This window comes from Astyanax mexicanus, chromosome 2 (genome assembly GCF_023375975.1).
Source record: "Astyanax mexicanus isolate ESR-SI-001 chromosome 2, AstMex3_surface, whole genome shotgun sequence".
NCBI classification, from domain to species: Eukaryota; Metazoa; Chordata; class Actinopteri; order Characiformes; family Acestrorhamphidae; genus Astyanax; species Astyanax mexicanus.
Genome location: NC_064409.1, coordinates 23615430 through 23634939, shown reverse-complemented (window position 1 = coordinate 23634939; position 19510 = coordinate 23615430). Strand labels below are relative to the sequence as shown.

Below are 19510 nucleotides of genomic sequence, written 5' to 3'. Positions count from 1 at the left end.
ATTAATAACACATTTAATGTATGTATTGTGATGATATACACTGAGCAGGAGGAGAAGCTACAGTCTCTCATTATTAGGGTGAATATATATTAATAACACTCTAAATGTAGGTATTGTGGTGATATACACTGAGCTGTAGTTATTGAGGATGGCTGTAGGTTAAGTCTGGATCATGATGCACCGCTGGGTGATGGGTTTAAAGCATCAGTGGTGATATCCCATGCCCCACCGCAACGAATTTACACCCACTGCCGCTGATACATGTGCACAAAGCTGATTATCTTCAGCGCAGAAGAGCGTGGGATTGCTTACCATCAGCTGGGATTCGAACCTTTGACCTGCTGAGCTGTGGTGGACGTCTCAGGCCGCTGAGCTGCATCTAATGTTTTTTACTGAGTCATTATGAAACCAGACCCGGGTGTTCTACAGAATACATTGCTGGATATGGGAGAAAGTACGTTGCATTAGATTTGAGTACGAGGGATACATATATATATATATATATATATATATATATATATATATATATATATATATATATATATATAATTTTTTTATTACTATTTTTTATTACTTTTTTTTTTCCCCATTTACCCAACCCATTTCCCAATTACCCAACCCACTTATTAGGACTCCCCTATCACTAGTGATGCCCCAACACCAGGAGGTTCAGATACATCAGCTCACAGACGCCTTGTGCTGATCGACATCACGCTTTAGACAGATGTGGGGAGAGTGCACCATCTACCCACCCCGAGAGAGCAAGGCCAATTGTGCTCTCTTAGGGCTCCGGAAACCGAGGGCAAGCTACATAAACAGGATTCAAACCAGTGATCTATATATAAAAATATAAGTGATTCTCATTAAGTTGTTACTTAACAACTGGAAAAAGACACTTTTATTCAGTTTCTTTTTTATTTAGAGATAAGCAGGGTGGATCACAGCAGTGCTGCTGGAATTTTTAAACACCCAAACTGAGTGTCATGTGGGCAGCATCCTGTGGGCAGCATCCTGTGGGCAACATCCTGTGGGCAGCATCCTGTGGGCAGCATCCTGTGGGCAGTGTCCTGTGGTCAGTGTCCTGTAGGCACTGATGAAGGACCACAGGATGATCCACACAAACTGTGCAGCAACAGATTTAGAGTTTCTGTCTGGCTTTACTGTATACTCCCAGAGCTTCTTCTCCAATAGGCTTTGAGACGTTGAGGAATCAGACGTGTGATTTTGTTGTAGATCTCTTTGATCTTTGCTTTCTAAGAATATCCGTTATCTCTCTCTCTCTCTCTCTCTCTCTGTCATCCTGTTGATATCTATCTTATCTCTAACGTCTCTTCCTCTTACACTGTATCTGTCTCTCTCGCGCCCCGCCCTCGCTCGCTGCTCGTTAATGAGACGGCGTGAGCTAATTAAAAGTATTGACCGTCGTTTTGTGTCTTTTTCTGCTTGCTGTTTAGATGAAGATCACACAGGGGACTCACCCTCTCTCTCTCTCTCTCTCTCTCTCTCTTTCTCTCTCTCTCTCTCTGTGCAGTCACAACACTAAGACCACCTCCTGGCTGGACCCTCGATTAGCCAAGAAGGCGAAACCTCCAGAGGAGTGTAACGAACACGGTAAGTTTATTCGCCCTTAAATATCACTCTTTCCTCTGCAGCACCTGCTCTATTCCTTCTGTATCTGACTTTTTTATTTTACTTCAGTCTTTATATCTTTTTTTTCTTTTCCTTTTTTCGTTTTCGTTTTCGTTCTTTGTCTAGTTTTCTCATTCTTTGTTTATTTCTGTCTTTGTTTCTTACTATATTTGTATGCATTTGTAGATTTGTAGATTTTTTGTTATTATTATATTGTTAGTTTGTTCTTCCTTGATTTCTGTTTTTTCCTCCTTCCATTTTTTTGTTCTTTTTGAATTCTTGCCTTTCTTTCTTTTTCCACTTTTTTCTATTTCTATATTTCTATTATCTTTCCTTTGTGTGTTCAAGCTTTTTTTCTTTCCATATATCTTCTGCATGTGCATATTGAATATGGTGTTAAGAAACCAAATGTAAGGGCATGTATAGTGTTTTAATTTTTTAATTAAACCTGTGTTGGCAAATTTCACTTGTCTATACAGCACTGAGTTTTACCATTAACTTCTTTTTTAACTCATCTTCAACTACAACTCAACATCTTTCAGACGTCCAGTGTTTTTCTGACGTTAGACTGAAGTCTGGTTTGTGCTGCTGTGTCGCTGCTACACTGTTCTTTAGGAGTGTATGAGAAGTTACACTTTCGTAGTTTTTGGTTCCATGATCAACACATCAAAAGATCTGCTAATAAAATTGTTAATAACAGCAAAACTAGCATTGCATTATTCACATGCTACACCTGAGGGAGCTAGGCTGACAAGGGTGGAGGCAGTGTGAGGTTCAATGAGGTACAATGAGGTAGAGAAAGGCAAAAGGAGGTAGAGTGAGGTAAAAAGAATTAGAGTGAAGTAGAGTGAGTTGAATACATTTACAGGCATAGAGAGGTAAGGTGAGGTAAAGTGAGGTAGAGTAAGGCAGAAGGAGGTAGAGTGAGGTAAAGAGAGGTAGAGTGAAGTGGAGTGAGGTAGAGTGAGGTAAAGTGAGGCAGAGAGGGGTGCTGAGGTAGATTGGTCAGAGTGATGCAGAGTACAGTAGAGTAAGGCAGAAGGAGGTAGACTGAGGTAAAGTGAGGTAGAGTAAGGCAGAAGGGGGGAGACTGAGGTAAAGTGAGGCAGAGTGCGGTAGAGTAAGGGAGAAGGAGGTAGAGTGAGGTAAAGTGAGGCAGAGTGCAGTAGAGTGCGGTAAAGTGAGGTAGAGTAAGGCAGAAGGAGGTAGAGTGAGGTAAAGTGAGGTAGAGTGTAGTAGAGTGCAGTAGAGTGAGGCAGAGTGCAGTAGAGTGAGGCAGAGTAAGGCAGAGTAAGGCAGAGTGAGGTAAAGTGAGGTAGAGTATAGGGCAGAAGGAGGTAGAGTGAGGTAAAGTGAGGTAGAGTGTAGTAGAGTGCAGTAGAGTGAGGCAGAGTGCAGTAGAGTGAGGCAGAGTAAGGCAGAGTGAGGTAAAGTGGGGTAGAGTGCAGTAGAGTAAGGGAGAAGGAGGCAGAGTGAGGCAGAGTGCAGTAGAGTGAGGCTTTTTATCACTCTCTCTCTCTCTTCTCGTTCGCTCGGTCTGTCTCTGTAGTGTTATCTTTCCCTTTTTTCTGTTCTCTCTGTCATTCTCTCTTTCTTTATCTTTCCACCCCATCCATCACTCACTGACTCTCTTAAATCTGCTGTGTGTGTGTGTGTGTGTGTGTGTGTGTGTTTGTGTGTGTGTGTCAGCTGATTTACACAGTTCAAAGACTTGTCAGTGTACACTGAGAAAACGCTCATCACCAGCACAACTGTGTTGTGCTGTGTGTGTGTGTGTGTGTGTGTGTGTGTGTGTGTGCTTTCATGCATTTTCAGGATGGAGCTGCTCTCTGTTTGAGAAGCAGAGATAAGCAGGTCAAACCTGAAGAACTGAACAGACAAAAACTGAAACAGAACCATCGGCCATAATATTAAAACCACTGCCAGCTAAAGAGAATAACAGATTTGGTCCCAGTAGTTTCTGTACTGGAGTGGTATATGTATACATTTGTAGTGGTTAGTCCCTACCAAAATGCCCAAGGAAAGACCATTGCCTAGCACTGTAGTTGTGATGTTGTAGGTCAGGAAGCAACATGGGACGAAGCCCATAGTTTGTGTCCTAATGCCATGTTAGTGATGGTGAACAAGGCCAATAGTGATATGGGACAAAACCCTAGGGTGTCGTGCTAATACTGTGGTAGTGATGCTGGAAGTCAGGTAGCAACATGGAAGGATGCCTATAGTTTGTGTCCTAATGCCACATAAGTGATGTTGAACAAGTCTGGTAGGACATTGGACAAGGCCAGTAGTTGGCATGTTAAAGGCTTGGTAGTAATACTGAACGAGGCCAATAGTGATGTGAGACAAAACCCTAAGGTGGCAAGCTAACACTGTGGTAGTGACACTGGACGAGACTGATAGCAATATGGGACAAGACCCAAGTCCTGTGTGTTAACACTGTGGTAGTGATGCTGGAAGTCAGATAGCAACATGAGAGGAAGCCTATAGTTTGTGTCCTTATGCCATATTAATGATGTTGAACAAGACTGGTAGTGATATGGGACAAGGCCAGTAGTTGGCATGATAATGCCTTGGTAGTGATGTTGAACAAGGCCAATTGTGATTTGGGACAAGGCAAGTGGTTGGCATGATAATGCCTTGGTAGTGATGTTGAACAAGGCCAATAGTGATGTGGGACAAGGCCAGTGGTTGGCATGATAATGCCTTGGTATTGATGTTGAACAAGGCCAGTAGTGATTTGGGACAAGGCCAGTGGTTGGCATGATAATGCCTTGGTTGTGATGTTGAACAAGACCAATAGTGATGTGGGACAAGGACAGTAGTTGGCATGATAATGCCTTGGTAGTGATGTTGAACAAGGCCAATAGTGATTTGGGACAAGGCAAGTGGTTGGCATAATAATGCCTTGGAAGTGATGTTGAACAAGGCCAATAGTGATATGGGACAAGGCCAGAAGTTGTCATGTTAAAGGCTTGGTAGTGATGTTGAACAAGGCCAATAGTGATGTGGGACAAGGCCAGTAGTTGGCATGATAATGCCTTGGTAGTGATGTTGAACAAGGCCAATAGTGATTTGGGACAAGGCAAGTGGTTGGCATAATAATGCCTTGGTAGTGATGTTGAACAAGGCCAATAGTGATATGGGACAAGGCCAGAAGTTGTCATGTTAAAGGCTTGGTAGCAATTGTGAGCAAAACCAATAGTGATGTGGAACAAAATCCTAAGGTGGCATGCTAACACTGTGGTAGGGATGCTGTAAGTCAGGTAGCAACACACGAGGAAGCCCATGTGTCCTAATGCCAAATTAGTGATGTTGGACAAGGCTGGTAGCGATATGGGACAAAACCAGGAGTTGGAGTGTTACAGACTTGATGGTGATGTTAAACAAGGCCAAAAGCTATGTGGGACAAGACCCAAACCAGCAAGCTAATTTGGTGGTAGTGATATTGGACAAAGCTGGTAGCAAAGACGCAAGGCTCGCGTGCTATCACACTGTAGTAGTGATGTTGTTCGAGGCTGATGGTGATTTGGGACAAGACCCAAAGCCTGCATGCTAACACTGTGGTAGTGATGCTGGAAGTCAAGTAGCATTGTGGGAGAGGATCCATAGTTAGTGTCCTAATGCCACATTGGACAAGGCTGTTACAGTCTTGGTGGTGATTTTCAACAAGGCCGATAGTGACAGGATTTGGGACAAGACCTAAAGCCAGTGTGATAACACTGTAGTAGTGATGTTGCACGAGGCTGATGGTGATGTGGGACAAGACCTAAAGCCATTGTGCTAACACTGTAGTAATGATGATGTATGAGACTTATGGTGATTTGGGACAAGACCTAAAGCCAGTGTGCTAAAACTGTAGTAATTATGTTGTATGAGGCTTATAGTGATTTGGGACAAGACCTTAAGCCAGTGTGCTAAAACTGTAGTAATTATGTTGTATGAGGCTTATAGTGATTTGGTACAAGACCTAAAGCCAGTGTGCTAACACTGTAGTAGTGATGTTGTACGATTAGCAACAAGACATGAAGTCAGTGTTCTAAAACTGTAGTAGTGATTTTATTCGATGTTGTTGGTGATTTAGGACAAGACCTAAAGCCACTGTGCTAACACGGTAGTAGACCTAAAGCCTGCATGCTAACACTGTGGAAGTGATGCTGGAAGTCAGGTAGCAATGTGGGAGAGGATCCATAGTTAGTGTCCTAATGCCACATTAGTGATGTTGGACAAGGCTGGACTGGTAGCAATATTGGACAAGACCCAACACAGTGGTAGTGATTTAGGACAAGACCTAAAGCCAGTGTGCTAACACTGTAGTAGTGACGTTGTACAAGGCTGATTGTGATTTGGGACAAGACCTAAAACCAGTGTGCTAACACTGTAGTAGTGATGTTGTATGAGGCTGATGGTGGTTTGGGACAAGACCTAAAGCCAGTGTTCTACCACTGTAGTAGTAATGTTGTATGATTAGCGACAAGACCTAAAGCCAGTGTTCTAACACTGTAGTAGTAAAGTTGTATGATTAGTGACAAGACATAAAGCCAGTGTTCTAACACTGTAGTAGTGATGTTGTACGATTAGCAATAAAACATAAAGCCAGTGTTCTAACACTGTAGTAGTGATGTTATAGGAGGCTAATGGCGATTTGGAACAAGACCTAAAGCCAGTGTTCTAACACTGTAGTAGTGATGTTATACAAGGCTGATGGTGATTTGGGACAAAACCCAAAGCTTGCATGCTAACACCGTGGTAGTGATGCTGGAAGTCAGGTAGCAATATGGGAGAAGTCCCATGGTTAGTGTCCTAATGCCACGTTAGTGATGTTGGACGAGGCTGTTACAGTCTCGGTGGTGATTTTCAACAGGGCTGATAGTGATGTAGGAAACGACTCAAAGCAACAAGCTAACACTGTGGTAGTGATGTTGGACAAGGCTGCTTGTGCAATGGGACAAGACCCAGGGCTTGCATGCTAACACTGTGGTAGTGATGTTGTACGAGACTGATGCTGATTTAGGACAAGACCTAAAGCCACTGTGCTAACACTACGATAGTGATGTTGGACAAGGCTGATGGTGATGTGGGACAAGACCTAAAGCCAGTGTGATAACACTGTGTTAGTGATGTTGGACAAGGCTGCTTGTGCTATGGGACAAGACCCAAGGCTTGTGTACTAACACTGTAGTAGTCATGTTGTAGGCTGATGGTGATTTAGGACAAGACCTAAAACCAGTGTGCTAACACTGTGGGAGTGATGTTAGACAAGGCTGATGATGATTTGGGACAAGACCTAAAGCCAGTGTGATAACACTGTAGTAGTGATGTTATACAAGGCTGATGGTGATTTAGGACAAGACCTAAAGCCACTGTGCTAACACGGTAGTAGTGACGTTGTACAAGGCTGATTGTGATTTGGGACAAGACCTAAAGCCAGTGTGCTAACACTGTAGTAGTAGTAGTAATGATAAGAGGGACCAAAACAATATTAGGTGGTTTTAATGTTGTGGCCGATTAGTGTTACACAGTTTGTTTTTATATAAACATGAGTGTTTATAATCATGGCAAATATTAGGGCTATATAAAATGGAGTGTGTGTGTGTGTGTGTGTGTGAGAGAGAGAGAGAGTAAGTGAGTGAGAGCCCTGTGTTGTTTAGTGCTGGTCTCAGGGGTCCAGTCGATGCCGGTTGCCAGTTTCCCGCAGTTCTGCTTTATCCAGCAGATATTTTCTGCTGTTGAGACTAAACGATTCTTGCGCTTGTGGACAGCTGTCCGTCCATATGATGATGCTAATATTAGATTAAAGAGATATTTCAGCAGATCTTTCATCAGCCTGCTGTCTGAAGTTTACTTCTTAAGTTTGGCACTGGCACTATAAGTGTACTTTGTAGCAGATACAAGAACATGAACCTATTGGCACCAAGCCTAATTCCAGATATAGAGCTACTCATATCTAAACTAAACTATCACAGTTTAACATTTTGGTACAAAATGATTTAGCTTTTGTCTTATTACCATGGAGAAGAGTGTAGGATTAAAATATTGAATGGGTGCAGTTTTACCATAGACATTGATGTAGAACTTGAGCTGTAGTGTAATTGGAGTGTGTATAACGTAGAGTATCCCTAAAGTAGGTGTACTATATAAAAATGAAAATTAAGTGTTATTATCATGGGAATAAGAGTAGGCCTGGAGTAACAGTTGCCTCTCTCTCTCTCTCTCTCTCTCTCTCTCTCTCTCTCTGTCTGTCTGTCTGTCTGGGTTCCTTAATCTCTTTATCTATAATTCTGTCTGTCTGTCTGTTTGTCTGTCTCTCTCTCTCTCTCTCTCTCTCTGTCTGGGTGTCTCAATATCTTTATCAATATTTCTGTCTGTCTGTCTGTCTCTCTGTCTGTTTGAGTTTCTCAATATCTTTATCTCTATTTCTGTCTGTCTCTTTTTCTGTCTGACTCTCTCTCTCTGTTTTTGTCTATCTGTCTGTCTCTCTCTCTCTTTCTCTCTCTGTCTCTCTCTCTCGCTGTGTCTCTATTTCTTTGTCTCTATTTCTGTAGGTCTGTCTCTTTCTCTGTCTGTGTCTCAGTCTCTTCATATCTTTCTCCCTCTGTCTCTCTCTCTCTCTCTCTCTGTTCCATTTTAAAGGTCAAGGATTTGAACAAACAGTTAAAGTGTTCTCTGCTTTTCTGTTCGAGACCTTTTTGTTCTCGCATGTGAAATGAGGGATTATTCAAATACGGCGGTTCTGTCATGCAGTTTGAGGAAGTTGTGATAATTAGTCGGAGCTCTGGAGAACGGCATTCCTCTCCTTCTTTATAGTGAACTACTGAAACGCTAAATCTGTGTGTGTGTGAGTGTGTGTGAGTGTGTGTGTGTGTGTGTGTGGTGTTTTTGGGCAGCTGAAGTTGGTCACTGTGAAAGAAGCTCGGTTAAGGCTCAGAGGGCTTGCTCCTGGGGTTGCCATGGTAACAGTCCTGGGGGGTACAGGTGTGTGTGTGTTTGCGTGTGTGTGTATATGTGCACACACCTGTACATAACTGATTTGAATACAGTCTACTTCACTCTTTAGGACAATTTAAAGGCCAGATAAAAGTTACCAGGAACAATAAATGATAATAAATGTAGACTGATATGGGTAATATATATTGAGCTACACATACAGAAGTAGTGTGTAATATATGGGTATCACATATGCAATATATATGTAATGCTGCAGTATGCCAGGCGTCTCAGCATGTAAAGAATTGTAGAGGTTCCTAATGATAAGATGTTCTGTGATAATCCATCACATACAGCTCCAATACGTCCAATATTGGAGATCGTCCAATAGCATCCCACACATTTTCAATCAGTGATAGGTTTTGGAGATACAGCTGGACATGGTATAGTATCTGTAGTGTCTTCAAAGTGAGCTCTTGAGATGGCAGCAGCAGTGTGTGGATGAATATTATCCTGTTGAAATAGAGCATCGAAGTGCACTCAAACACTTTGCGTGAATACCCACTAAATTTCATTCCTGTCTGTTTTTCTATCTATCTGTCTTTCTCTCTTTCTGTCCATCTGTCTGTCTGTCTATCCATTCGTTAGTCCGTCCAGAGAGTGTTTCTCTGTCGAGTCTCTGCTCTCTGGTTGTAAAGTGTGCAGGAATAGCTGGAAAAGGTCTGAAAGTAGGAGATGAAATATGAATAAGCTCAAAATTCCACTTTAAACCACTCCTCACATCACAGTCTACCCTGAGAGAGAGAGAGAGAGAGATATGAAGAAAGAGGAAGAGGGGGTAGTAAAAAAAAGGCCCCTGCTGGTCATCAGATGAGCTCTATTATTTTAAACACAGTTAGTTCCGACCCTGCAATGTGATTGGCTGAGAGGAGTTTTATGAGTGACATTATCAGCTGGTAATGCACTGTAACCGAAGCTCTCCAAGTGTTACTCCGCCACATACAGGAACCTAGCAACGATGCAGCGTTTATAAGCCAAATACAAACCAAATACAAACCAAATGCGATGTCACTGTACACCACTGGGGGGGCACTGGGTCCTATAGGCACAGTGCAGAAATGCCATGTCTCCAATAGGAAAATAAATAAACCCAGCGATTCAGAAATACCCATAATTGCAAACATTATCAGCCACCAGTATCAGGTTAAGAGTTGTTATTATTAAAAGTATTAAAAAAGTGTATATATTTTCCAGTTAATATAAGGTATTTTAAGCTGAATGTAAGGTGGACTCTTGTAATTCTGCAACTCTTGCTGCTGGGGGGTGCTGAAGTGAACAAAACTTTAATTCTTAAAAAAATATTTTATTTTAGTCAAATAAGCGCTGGACTTTAATCTACACAGATTTCTGTCCTGAAAACCTTTATTTTTTCACATTGTTACTGAAATGGCCAATAGTGCAGAGCTTACAGTGCAGCTAAAGCAGACCAGTAGTGGAACTATTTTAACTGGTGGAGTTTTTATAACCAAACAGATTGTACTTCCTCGTCCTGTTTAATTCAAAATCTGTCAATAAACAGAGATGATTGAACTGTGGTATAATCACAATAATATAATCGAGGTTTGTGCTATAAGGTGTAATATTGGCACTGCTGTGATGATCTACTGCACTCGGCCTGCGGCCTTGCGTCTACAACCTCAGCACAACTGTGCCAATATTATACATTTTAGTACATTTTAGGCCTCATTTACTACAGATGCGTACGCACAAAAACATTGTGTACGCCATATTTCACACTCACGGTCAGATGTACTAAATGTGACTTGAACGTGCACCCACGGCACTTTCATTTCAGGCATACGCATGTTTTTTTGTGCGTATGTAATGTGTTTTTGTCATTTGGCGACACTTAGAGGCGATGCATTGAAATTACAACTATTAAGATATCCTTTATGTACACATTGTAGTAAGCTATTATTGGGTAAAAAAAAAGTAAATTAATTAGACATGTGATACGCCCCTGGGGTTAGGGGCATGATCACTGTGACCCAGAAGGAGGAAGCGCAGAGAGATACAGACACGGGGATTAAATGAACTCAAACTTACCTTTATTGGCTTTTAACGCCCTCCACCACACCCAAAACAACTCAAAAGAACATAAATACGGCCTTGTGGGGCTCTAGAGTTCACTAGTTCAGTTTTAAAGGTTTTAGGTCCGTGCAGCCTTTTTATACCTGTCCCAGCTGGCTGCTTAATCAGTCCTCATGCGGGCCAGCTGGGACACATAGGGCTGTGCGCTCTGGCATGGGGCGGACCCCCAACTCCCCTGCCTCCTCACGCCACAGACAATTAAACAGTAATTCATTGGTAGTGAAGTAATCGTGCAATGTGTTTCCACTTAGCCTAGATTATATAAACATGCACAAAACATTGCGCTGGAGTTGTTGGAGATGGCAGCGTTGGCATTATTGGAAAATATTGCTTATGGCCGAATTTGTCGAGAGCACATTTTTAGTTCTGCCTACGCATGTTTGGTACATCCAGATGGAACGATTTACGGAACAATTTAGAAAAAACATGAGGCCCTAGAATTTTTGTCAATTTTTTGCCTGATATTACAGCACTAAATCTTGAGGATTTCTATTCAAGCATTACGTAAAAAGCTTTCATGTTTAATAAGAAACAAACTAAAAATCATAATTGTAACAGAACATATTTAAAAAATCAAGTTAATATGCTAATGTCAAAATATAATGAATAAAATCATAAAATGTGTTCTTCATTTTAAAACCTATACTTTCCTGAATCCAAATCAAACACTTCACCTATTCCAATCCTTTAGGTTTGTTATGTTTGTCTAGTTTTTGTGTCTATTTTTAAACATGCAGAATTTGGGTTGATTCCTGTTACTGATCTGGAATTGTTAAGTGGAGTAGAGAGTAAAGAGGCAGCTTCTCCAAGTGTCCTGTAGGAGATTTTAAAGCCCTTTAGATTTTCGGAATGTAAATAATTTATTCTACTTTAGAGATAAAAGTTTTTGTATCTCCTACACCTGTAGCCCGTATATGGGACACAGCATTTTAAGGGGTTGAATGACTCTTTAAACATTCTGTAGATGTTTTATTTATTGTATTTTTTCCAATGTCTATCTATCAATCTATTAGGAGTGTAAATGGCAGTTAGATTCAATTCCGATTTTTAGGGTCACAATTCAGATTCAATTTTTCGATTCAAATGGTCTATAAATTTTGTATAAGTTATGTGATTGAGAACATAAAATAAAAAAAAAATTAACCATACTTCATCGTGGTTGGATTTTCAAAACTTATCCTTAAACATTAAATTTACAGACCCTTAAATACTAAATATATACAACTGGGTCCAAAAGTCACGTGTAAATGCTAGTTTATCTGCATTAATCAGAGCTTCTCCCACTTTATTCTTTATTCCACTGTAGAGTTGTGGCACTGCTTTATCACTAAAAAAGCTCTGTGACGGTAAAACACACCTTATTAACTCTAAACGTAAACCCCTCGCCCTCGACTGAGCTGTATGATCGTAAATCCTTTGCGATATAGCAGCGATGGAGTGGGAAATCTTCACTGTGGGAAGTTTGTTGAATTGCTCCAGAGTTCGCTGTTTTGCTGCTGCTCATGGCTGCTTTTCAGCTTATTTTAGTTCAAGGTGATCAGGGTCGTATTTCCATAGTACCTCAGTTTCATTTTACACTGCTTGCAAACAAATTGTGGTCAGGCTGTTTTATCCGAGACGTAGTAAAATCCACATTGTGCCCAAACACTGGCTTTTAGCAAAGACAGGACGGGTTGAATCACGCTCTTCTCCTTCTCCATGCTAGCGGACTCCATTCAGATAAATGGAGCTGGCTAACTAACTAGCCTGCTGTTTAGTGGCATAGACAGCCTTCTTCTATGGTTCCCAAGTGGATGTGCTAGGGTACCACTTTAAAATAAGACTACCTTTACAAAGGGTTTATAAATTGTTTATAATTAGTTTATTAATGGTTACTAATAAGGTTGTAAATGCCTTAAAAATCATTAATAGGCTGAACAGGGCAACAATGACCTGTTGTTTGCCAAAAAGTTGTTGCCCTTTCTACATATGTGTTATAACTGATTATTAATAGGCATTTAAGGCATTTACAGCCTAATTAGTTACCATTAATAAACGAATTGTAAACCATTTATGAACCCTTTATAAAGGTAGTCTTATTTTAAAGTGGTACCCATGATAGAGTATACAGTACTGTCGGGAGTAGGAGCGGCTAAAATAAAACCTAAATGCATTTTTAATTCATTTAGGGGCATTTTGAATCGATTTAGAATTGCCAGGACTAGAAATCGCGATTCTTTAAAAAATATATTTTTTTCGCCATTTTTTTATCCATCTGTCTGTCTGTCTTTCTGTCTGTCTGTCTGTCTGTCTGTCTGTCTGTCTGTCTGTCTATCTATCTATCTATCTATCTATCTATCTATCTATCTATCTATCTATCAGTACTGGGTAGGACCTTTTTGCTTAGAGTGTTTCATTCTATCTGTCTCTCTATCTCTCTCTCTCTCTCTCTCTCTCTCTCTCTCTCTCACTCTCTCTCTCTCTCACTCTCTCTCTCTCTGACCTTATACTCAGATATCTCATTTTATCTTCTGCCTCGCTGCACATTAGTACATGACAGCGCTTTGATCTTGCATATGTGTGTGTGTGTGTGTGTGTGTGTGAGTCAGTGTCGGTTGAGGTGAGTTACTCATGCAGTCTGTTTGATTGCAAACCAACTGTTAGTCTTTCAGAAACCTGAGAGATTTACCCTCTGATCTCTATTCACCATAAACACCTGCCTATACACACACACACACACACACACTCACGCACTGGCCACTTTATCAGAAACCCCTACCTATAAACACACTCACACCAGTATATCGGCCACTTTATCTGAAACACCTAATCTATACACACACAAGCACACTGGCCACTTTATCAGAAACACCTATCTATATACACACACACACACTCATACACCAGCCACTTTATCAGAAACACCTTCCTGTACACACACACACACACACACTCCACTTTATTAAAAACACCTACCTATATACACACAAGCACACTGGCCACTTTATCAGAAACACCTACCAATATACACCTGCCCATTTATCAGAAACTCCTACCTACAAACACACTCACACTAGTATATCGGCCACTTTATCTGAAACACCTAATCTATACACACACTCATACACCAGCCAGTTTATCAGAAACACCTTCCTGTACACACACACACACACACACCACTTTATTAGAAACACCTACCTATATACACACAAGCGCACTGGCCACTTTATCAGAAACACTTCTGTATACACTCACACACTGGCCACTTTATGAGAAACATCTACCACCTTGTACTTTCACTCGCTTTTGGCCACTTTATTTGAAACACTTTCTAACGTGTAGTTTCATTTACTGGGCACTTAATTAGAATCAGCAGCTTTATAGCGCCAGTTTTCCTGATGTACAGTTTGAGGCCTTAGTCCAGCAATGTGTTTCTAATAAAGTGGCCACTGAGTGCAAGCAGAATTTTCTTCATTCTGATTGGCTCTTACACTTGTTTATCTCAGCTCAGTGTTGGGTTTGTGATATTTAGGTGATTAGGTTAGATATGTGATGAAAATGCCGTATTGATTCATTTTAGACACTGATGGTCTAAATATCTGTATATATACACATATACATATATATATATATATATATATATATATATATATATATATATATATATATATATATATATATATATGAATAATTAATACTGATGTAGACTCGTTAGTATAAGCACGTATTAAAGCAGGCGTTTTACTCATCATCTCCATATGGAGGGCGCTGCAGGTTTCATCACGTTTTTAACGGATTGCCTTTAAGAGAGTTCCTTTAGATGGATTTTTCTCTTCCATCTTCTCTTCCGTGATAACCCGCCATAGGCTGAATATAGCGATCCGTGCTGATATACCTCACTCTATGACATAATAAACGACGGGCTGCTGCTCTCTAATGTGTTTTTTCCTCCATATGATGAATAATGTATGTTTCTTTTATGCTGTGTGTTTTTCAGAGCTTCCCTATGGCTGGGAGAAAATCGATGACCCTGTTTACGGCAGCTACTATGTTGAGTAAGTCCAGACTCTTCACTGTTAAATACTTAATGCAGTGGCACTTTATACTCTCACTCTCAAATAAAATACAAAAAGAATGTCTTCCTGATCCCAGCTGCAAAACTCAACATGCAGTTATGTCATATATGTTTGTTATGGCAGATATGTAAGTGATTACAGGTGTGGTCTGATTAGACACTGAGTCTGACCACAAGCAGGTGTAAAAGTGCTTCCCCCACTTTCTTATTAGAAGCTCTCAGAGGCTACTTTTGGGTAGTGTACCTCTTGGTGAGAGATCATTGGTTGCTAGACATAGCCCATATAATGGAATGTTTTAGCAGGATAATGTTCTAAAAGACACACAAAAGTGGGATGTCTTTGCAAGATTGCATCGTTTTCTTGGCCTGGCCAGTTTGATTGTTAATGAATGGTGTTTAGTGGACATTAATTTAAAAGGATTTAAAGGATAATGATTGTGTTTGATTGGTATTAATGATATTTGATCCAAAAAAAAGTATGCTCTTTCATGAGTAACAATGGTTTTTGTTTGGGGAATTATAGTATTTTTCAGAGAATGATGGTGTTTGATAAAGAATTTTGGTGTTTGATGGAGAATCATGGTAATTGTTGGAGAATGATGAAGTTTGATGGAGAAAAAAAATGTTTGTTTGGTAGAGAATGATGGTGTTTGGTGGAGAATGATGATGTTTGATTGGTAACAATGATATTTGATGAAAAATAATGATGCTCTTTCATGGTTTACAATGGACTTTGATGGAGAATGATGGTGTTTGATGGAGAATATGTTTGTTGAAGAATGATGGTGTTCAGTGGAGAATGATGGTGTTCAGTGGAGAATGATGGTGTTCAGTGGAGAATGATGGTGTTTGTTGAAGAATGATGGTGTTCAGTGGAGAATGATGGTGTGTGATGAAGAATGATATTGTTTGTTGGAGAATCATAGTATTTGATAAAGAATTAAAGTGTTTGATGAAGAATGATGGTGTGTGATGATGAATGATGGTGTTTGTTGGAGAATGATGGTGTTTAGTGGAGAATGTTGGTGTTTAATGGAGAATGAGGGTGTTTAGTGAAGAAAGAGGGTGTTTGGTAACAATGATATTTGATAAAGAATAATGATCCCCTTTCATGGGTAACAGTGTTATTTGGTTTAGAATCATGGTGTTCTTTTGTGTTTAATTGAGAATGATGGCGGTTGATTGAGAAAGAGGGGTTTATTGGACAATCAGGGTATTTGTTAGAGAATGATTATGTGTGATGGAGAAAAATGTTGTTTGTTTGGTGGAGAATGATACTGTTTGGTGGAGAATGATGGTCTTTGGTGGAGAATGATTGTGTTTGATTGGTAACAATGATATTTAGAATGATGGTGTTTAGTGAAAAATGATGGTGTTTTGTGGAGAATTATGCTGTTTATTGAAGAATAATGGTGTTTTTTGAAGCAAGATGGTGATTGGTGGAGAATGATGGCGTTTAATTGGTAATTATGATATGTGATATAGAAAAATTATCCTCTCTTATGGGTATTGATGGTGTTTGGTGGATAATGATGGTATTTATTGAAGAATGATAGTGGTTGTTGGAGAATTATTGTGTTTGATTGGTAACGATGATATTTGATGTAGAATAATAATGCTCTTTTATGAATAACAATGGTGTTTGGTGGAGAATGATGGTATTTATTGAAGAATGATAGTGGTTGTTGGAGAATTATTGTGTTTGATTGGTAACGATGATATTTGATGTAGAATAATAATGCTCTTTTATGAATAACAATGGTGTTTGGTGGAGAATGATGGTATTTATTGAAGAATGATAGTGGTTGTTGGAGAATTATTGTGTTTGATTGGTAACGATGATATTTGATGTAGAATAATAATGCTCTTTTTTGAATAACAATGGTGTTTGGTGGAGAATGATGGATATCTGGTTGGTGTTTTGTTCTCTGTATTGTGTATATTTTTCTGTATTAATTGTCTTCATTACTGCATTGAGGCCAGGCTGTGGGCTGGTAGCAGCTGCTCGGCTCTGCACCGTGTTCAGTACACAGTGTGTAAGTGTGCGTATGTGTTTATATACCGTGTGTGTGTGTGTGTGTGTGTGTGTGTGCCATTCTTTTTCTTGCTTAATGAGCAGTTCAGAGAGAGGTGGGACTATTTATAGCTGGGCTTGCGACTTTCTTATCCCAGGACAGAGGGGGAACGATGGCCTCGCGCCAGCAATGCAGCGCCGGCGCCACGCTGTGCAGCTACACCCACTCCATCTCTTTCACTTTCTGCACCCCCACCCTCTTCCTCACCACCTCACCACCTCACTCTTACAAATAAGGGTGCCAGAACGGGTTCCCTCTAGAACATCTCGACAGACAGACCATCAAATAGCTTCTGTTATAAAGGAGATGTAGGTGAGAATGACCTCCAGGTCATGTGACATCCCGTCATCAGTTAACGGTTTTGTTCTAGAACCGCAGATCCTGTGCAGTAACCGTGAGAGAGCTTTTCTTAAGAGCTTAATTTAGTCAACAGTAATAAAAATTCATGTTCCCTGACATTGAATAGCAGGACTTTTTCATGGCCCCTAAAGCCCAGGCTAATAACCATGGCTGCAGTAGAGTGCATTAACCACCAGATATAATACTGCCATATATTTAGCTGACTGTACAACGTCTGATGGGAATATTACAGTGGTTATATTTGTTAGAGAGTGGTGGTGTTTACTGGATGATAGTGGTATTTGAGAACAATGGTGTTTGTTGGAGAATGATGGTGTGTTTGGTGAGGAATTGTGGTGATTGATGCAAAAATGTGGTATTGGTTGGAGCATAAAGGTATTAAGTGAAGAACAATGGTATAAAATATTGTTAACTTTGTATTTATGTATTTATGTCTTTTACAAAATTACGGTGTTCGTTATGGATTGTTTGTTAGGTGAATGGTAGTGTTTGGTGTTGAGTATTTGTGTCTATTACAAAATGATGGTGTTCGTTATGGATTGTTTGTTAGGTGAATGGTTGGAAGTAATTGTGTCTATAAGAGAATGATGGCTTTTGTTATGGATTGTTTTTTAGGTGAATAGTAGTGTTTGGTTGTAATTGTGTCTATTAGAGAATGATAGCATTTGGTGGAACAGTGGTGTTTGCTGAGGAAGTGTGCTGATGTAAATTTGTTGTATTTGTTGGAGTGTAATGGTATTTGGTGAAGATCAATGGTATGAAAAATAATGTTAATTTTGTAGTGTTTGGTGTGAAGTAATTGCGTCTATTAGAGAATTATGGTGTGTGTTATGGATTGTTTTTAGGTGAATATAGTGTTTGGTTGGAAGTAATTGTGTCTATTAGAGAATGATGGTGTTTGGTATGGATTGTTTTTAGGTGAATATAGTGTTTGGTGGGGAGTATTTGTGTCTATTAGAGAATGATGGCATTTATTATGGATTGTTTTTAGGTGAATATAGTGTTTGGTTGGGAGTAATTTTGTCTGTTAGAGCATGATGGCATTTGGTGAGGAATTGTAGTGATTGATGTAAAATTGTGGTATTTGTTGAGGCGTAATGGTATTTGGTGAAAAACGATGTTAATTGTGTAGTGTTTGGTGTGGAGGATGGCACCATTTGGTGGGATGTAATGATGTCTATAAGAGAATGGGGAGAATGATAAACATTGTTGTTTTTTGTTGAAGAATGGGTGTGATTGGTGGACAGGGATGGTATTAAAGAATGATTGTGAATGGTGGAGAGTGGTGGTGATTGAGGGTAGTGATGTTTAGCAGTGAATGGTGGTGTTTAGTAGACAGCTTATCTACAATCCCAATTCCAATGAGAGTTTACATTGTTCAAACGGATAAACATAAATATTAATATTATAAATACCACTGTTGCATCACACTCAGTAAGCGTTTGGGAACTGAGGACACTAATTGTTGAAGCTTTGTAGGTGGAATTCTTTCCCATTCTTGCTTGTATGTACAACTTCAGTTTATCTTGTATTTTGCGCTTCATAATGCGGCACTTATTTTCAATGGGAAACAGGTCTGGGTTGCAGGCAGGCCGGTCTAGTACCTGCACTCTTTTACTATAAGGCTACGCTGTTGTAAAACCTGCAGAATGTGGCTTGGCATTGTCTTGCTAAAAAAAAGGCAGGCCATCTTAGAAAAAGACGCTGCATGTATGGATGGATATGTTGCTCCAAAACCTGTATCTACCTTTCAACATTAATGGCATCCTCAGAGATGTGAAAGTATCCCATGCCATGGGAACAAACATTAACACACCCATACCATCAGAGATGCAGCTTTTAAACTTTGCACTGATAACAATCCAAATGGTCCTTGGTCCTTTTCCTCTTTGACCATGAAAACACTATATCCATGATTTAGAAAAAAAAAAAAAAAAAACATTTTGAAATGTGGACTCGTCAGACCACAGGACTCTTTTTTCACTCAGTTAGTCCATCTCAAATGAGCTCAGGCTCAAAGAACCTGGCTGTGTTTCTGGATGTTGTTGATATATAGCTTTTGCGTTGCATGGACGACTTTTAACTTTTTAACTGATACTGGTTTTCTGAAGTGTTCCTGAGCCCAGGTGATAATATCTATTACAGAAAGATATCGTTTTTTAATGCAGTGCTGCCTGAAGGATCGACGGATCACGGGCATTCAATGTTGGTTTTCTGCCTTTCCCAGATTCTTTAAATCTTTTGATGATATTATGGATTGTAGATGATGAAATTCCTCAACTTCTTGCAATTGCATCAAATGTTGTTGGATTATTTG

General features: G+C 39.9%; 1 protein-coding gene across 12 annotated transcripts in view; it reads left to right on the top strand.

Annotated features, from left to right (window-relative positions):
* The window catches only part of magi2a (membrane associated guanylate kinase, WW and PDZ domain containing 2a), a 321760-nt gene that overhangs the window by 202826 nt on the left and 99424 nt on the right, over window positions 1-19510 (top strand). For all 12 annotated transcript variants that reach the window (XM_022671571.2, XM_049473851.1, XM_049473850.1 and 9 more), the window contains exons 6-7: window positions 1532-1611; window positions 14681-14738. In XM_022671571.2, coding sequence (XP_022527292.2) covers window positions 1532-1611; window positions 14681-14738 — 138 coding nt within the window. The remainder of the gene's footprint in view (window positions 1-1531; window positions 1612-14680; window positions 14739-19510) is intronic.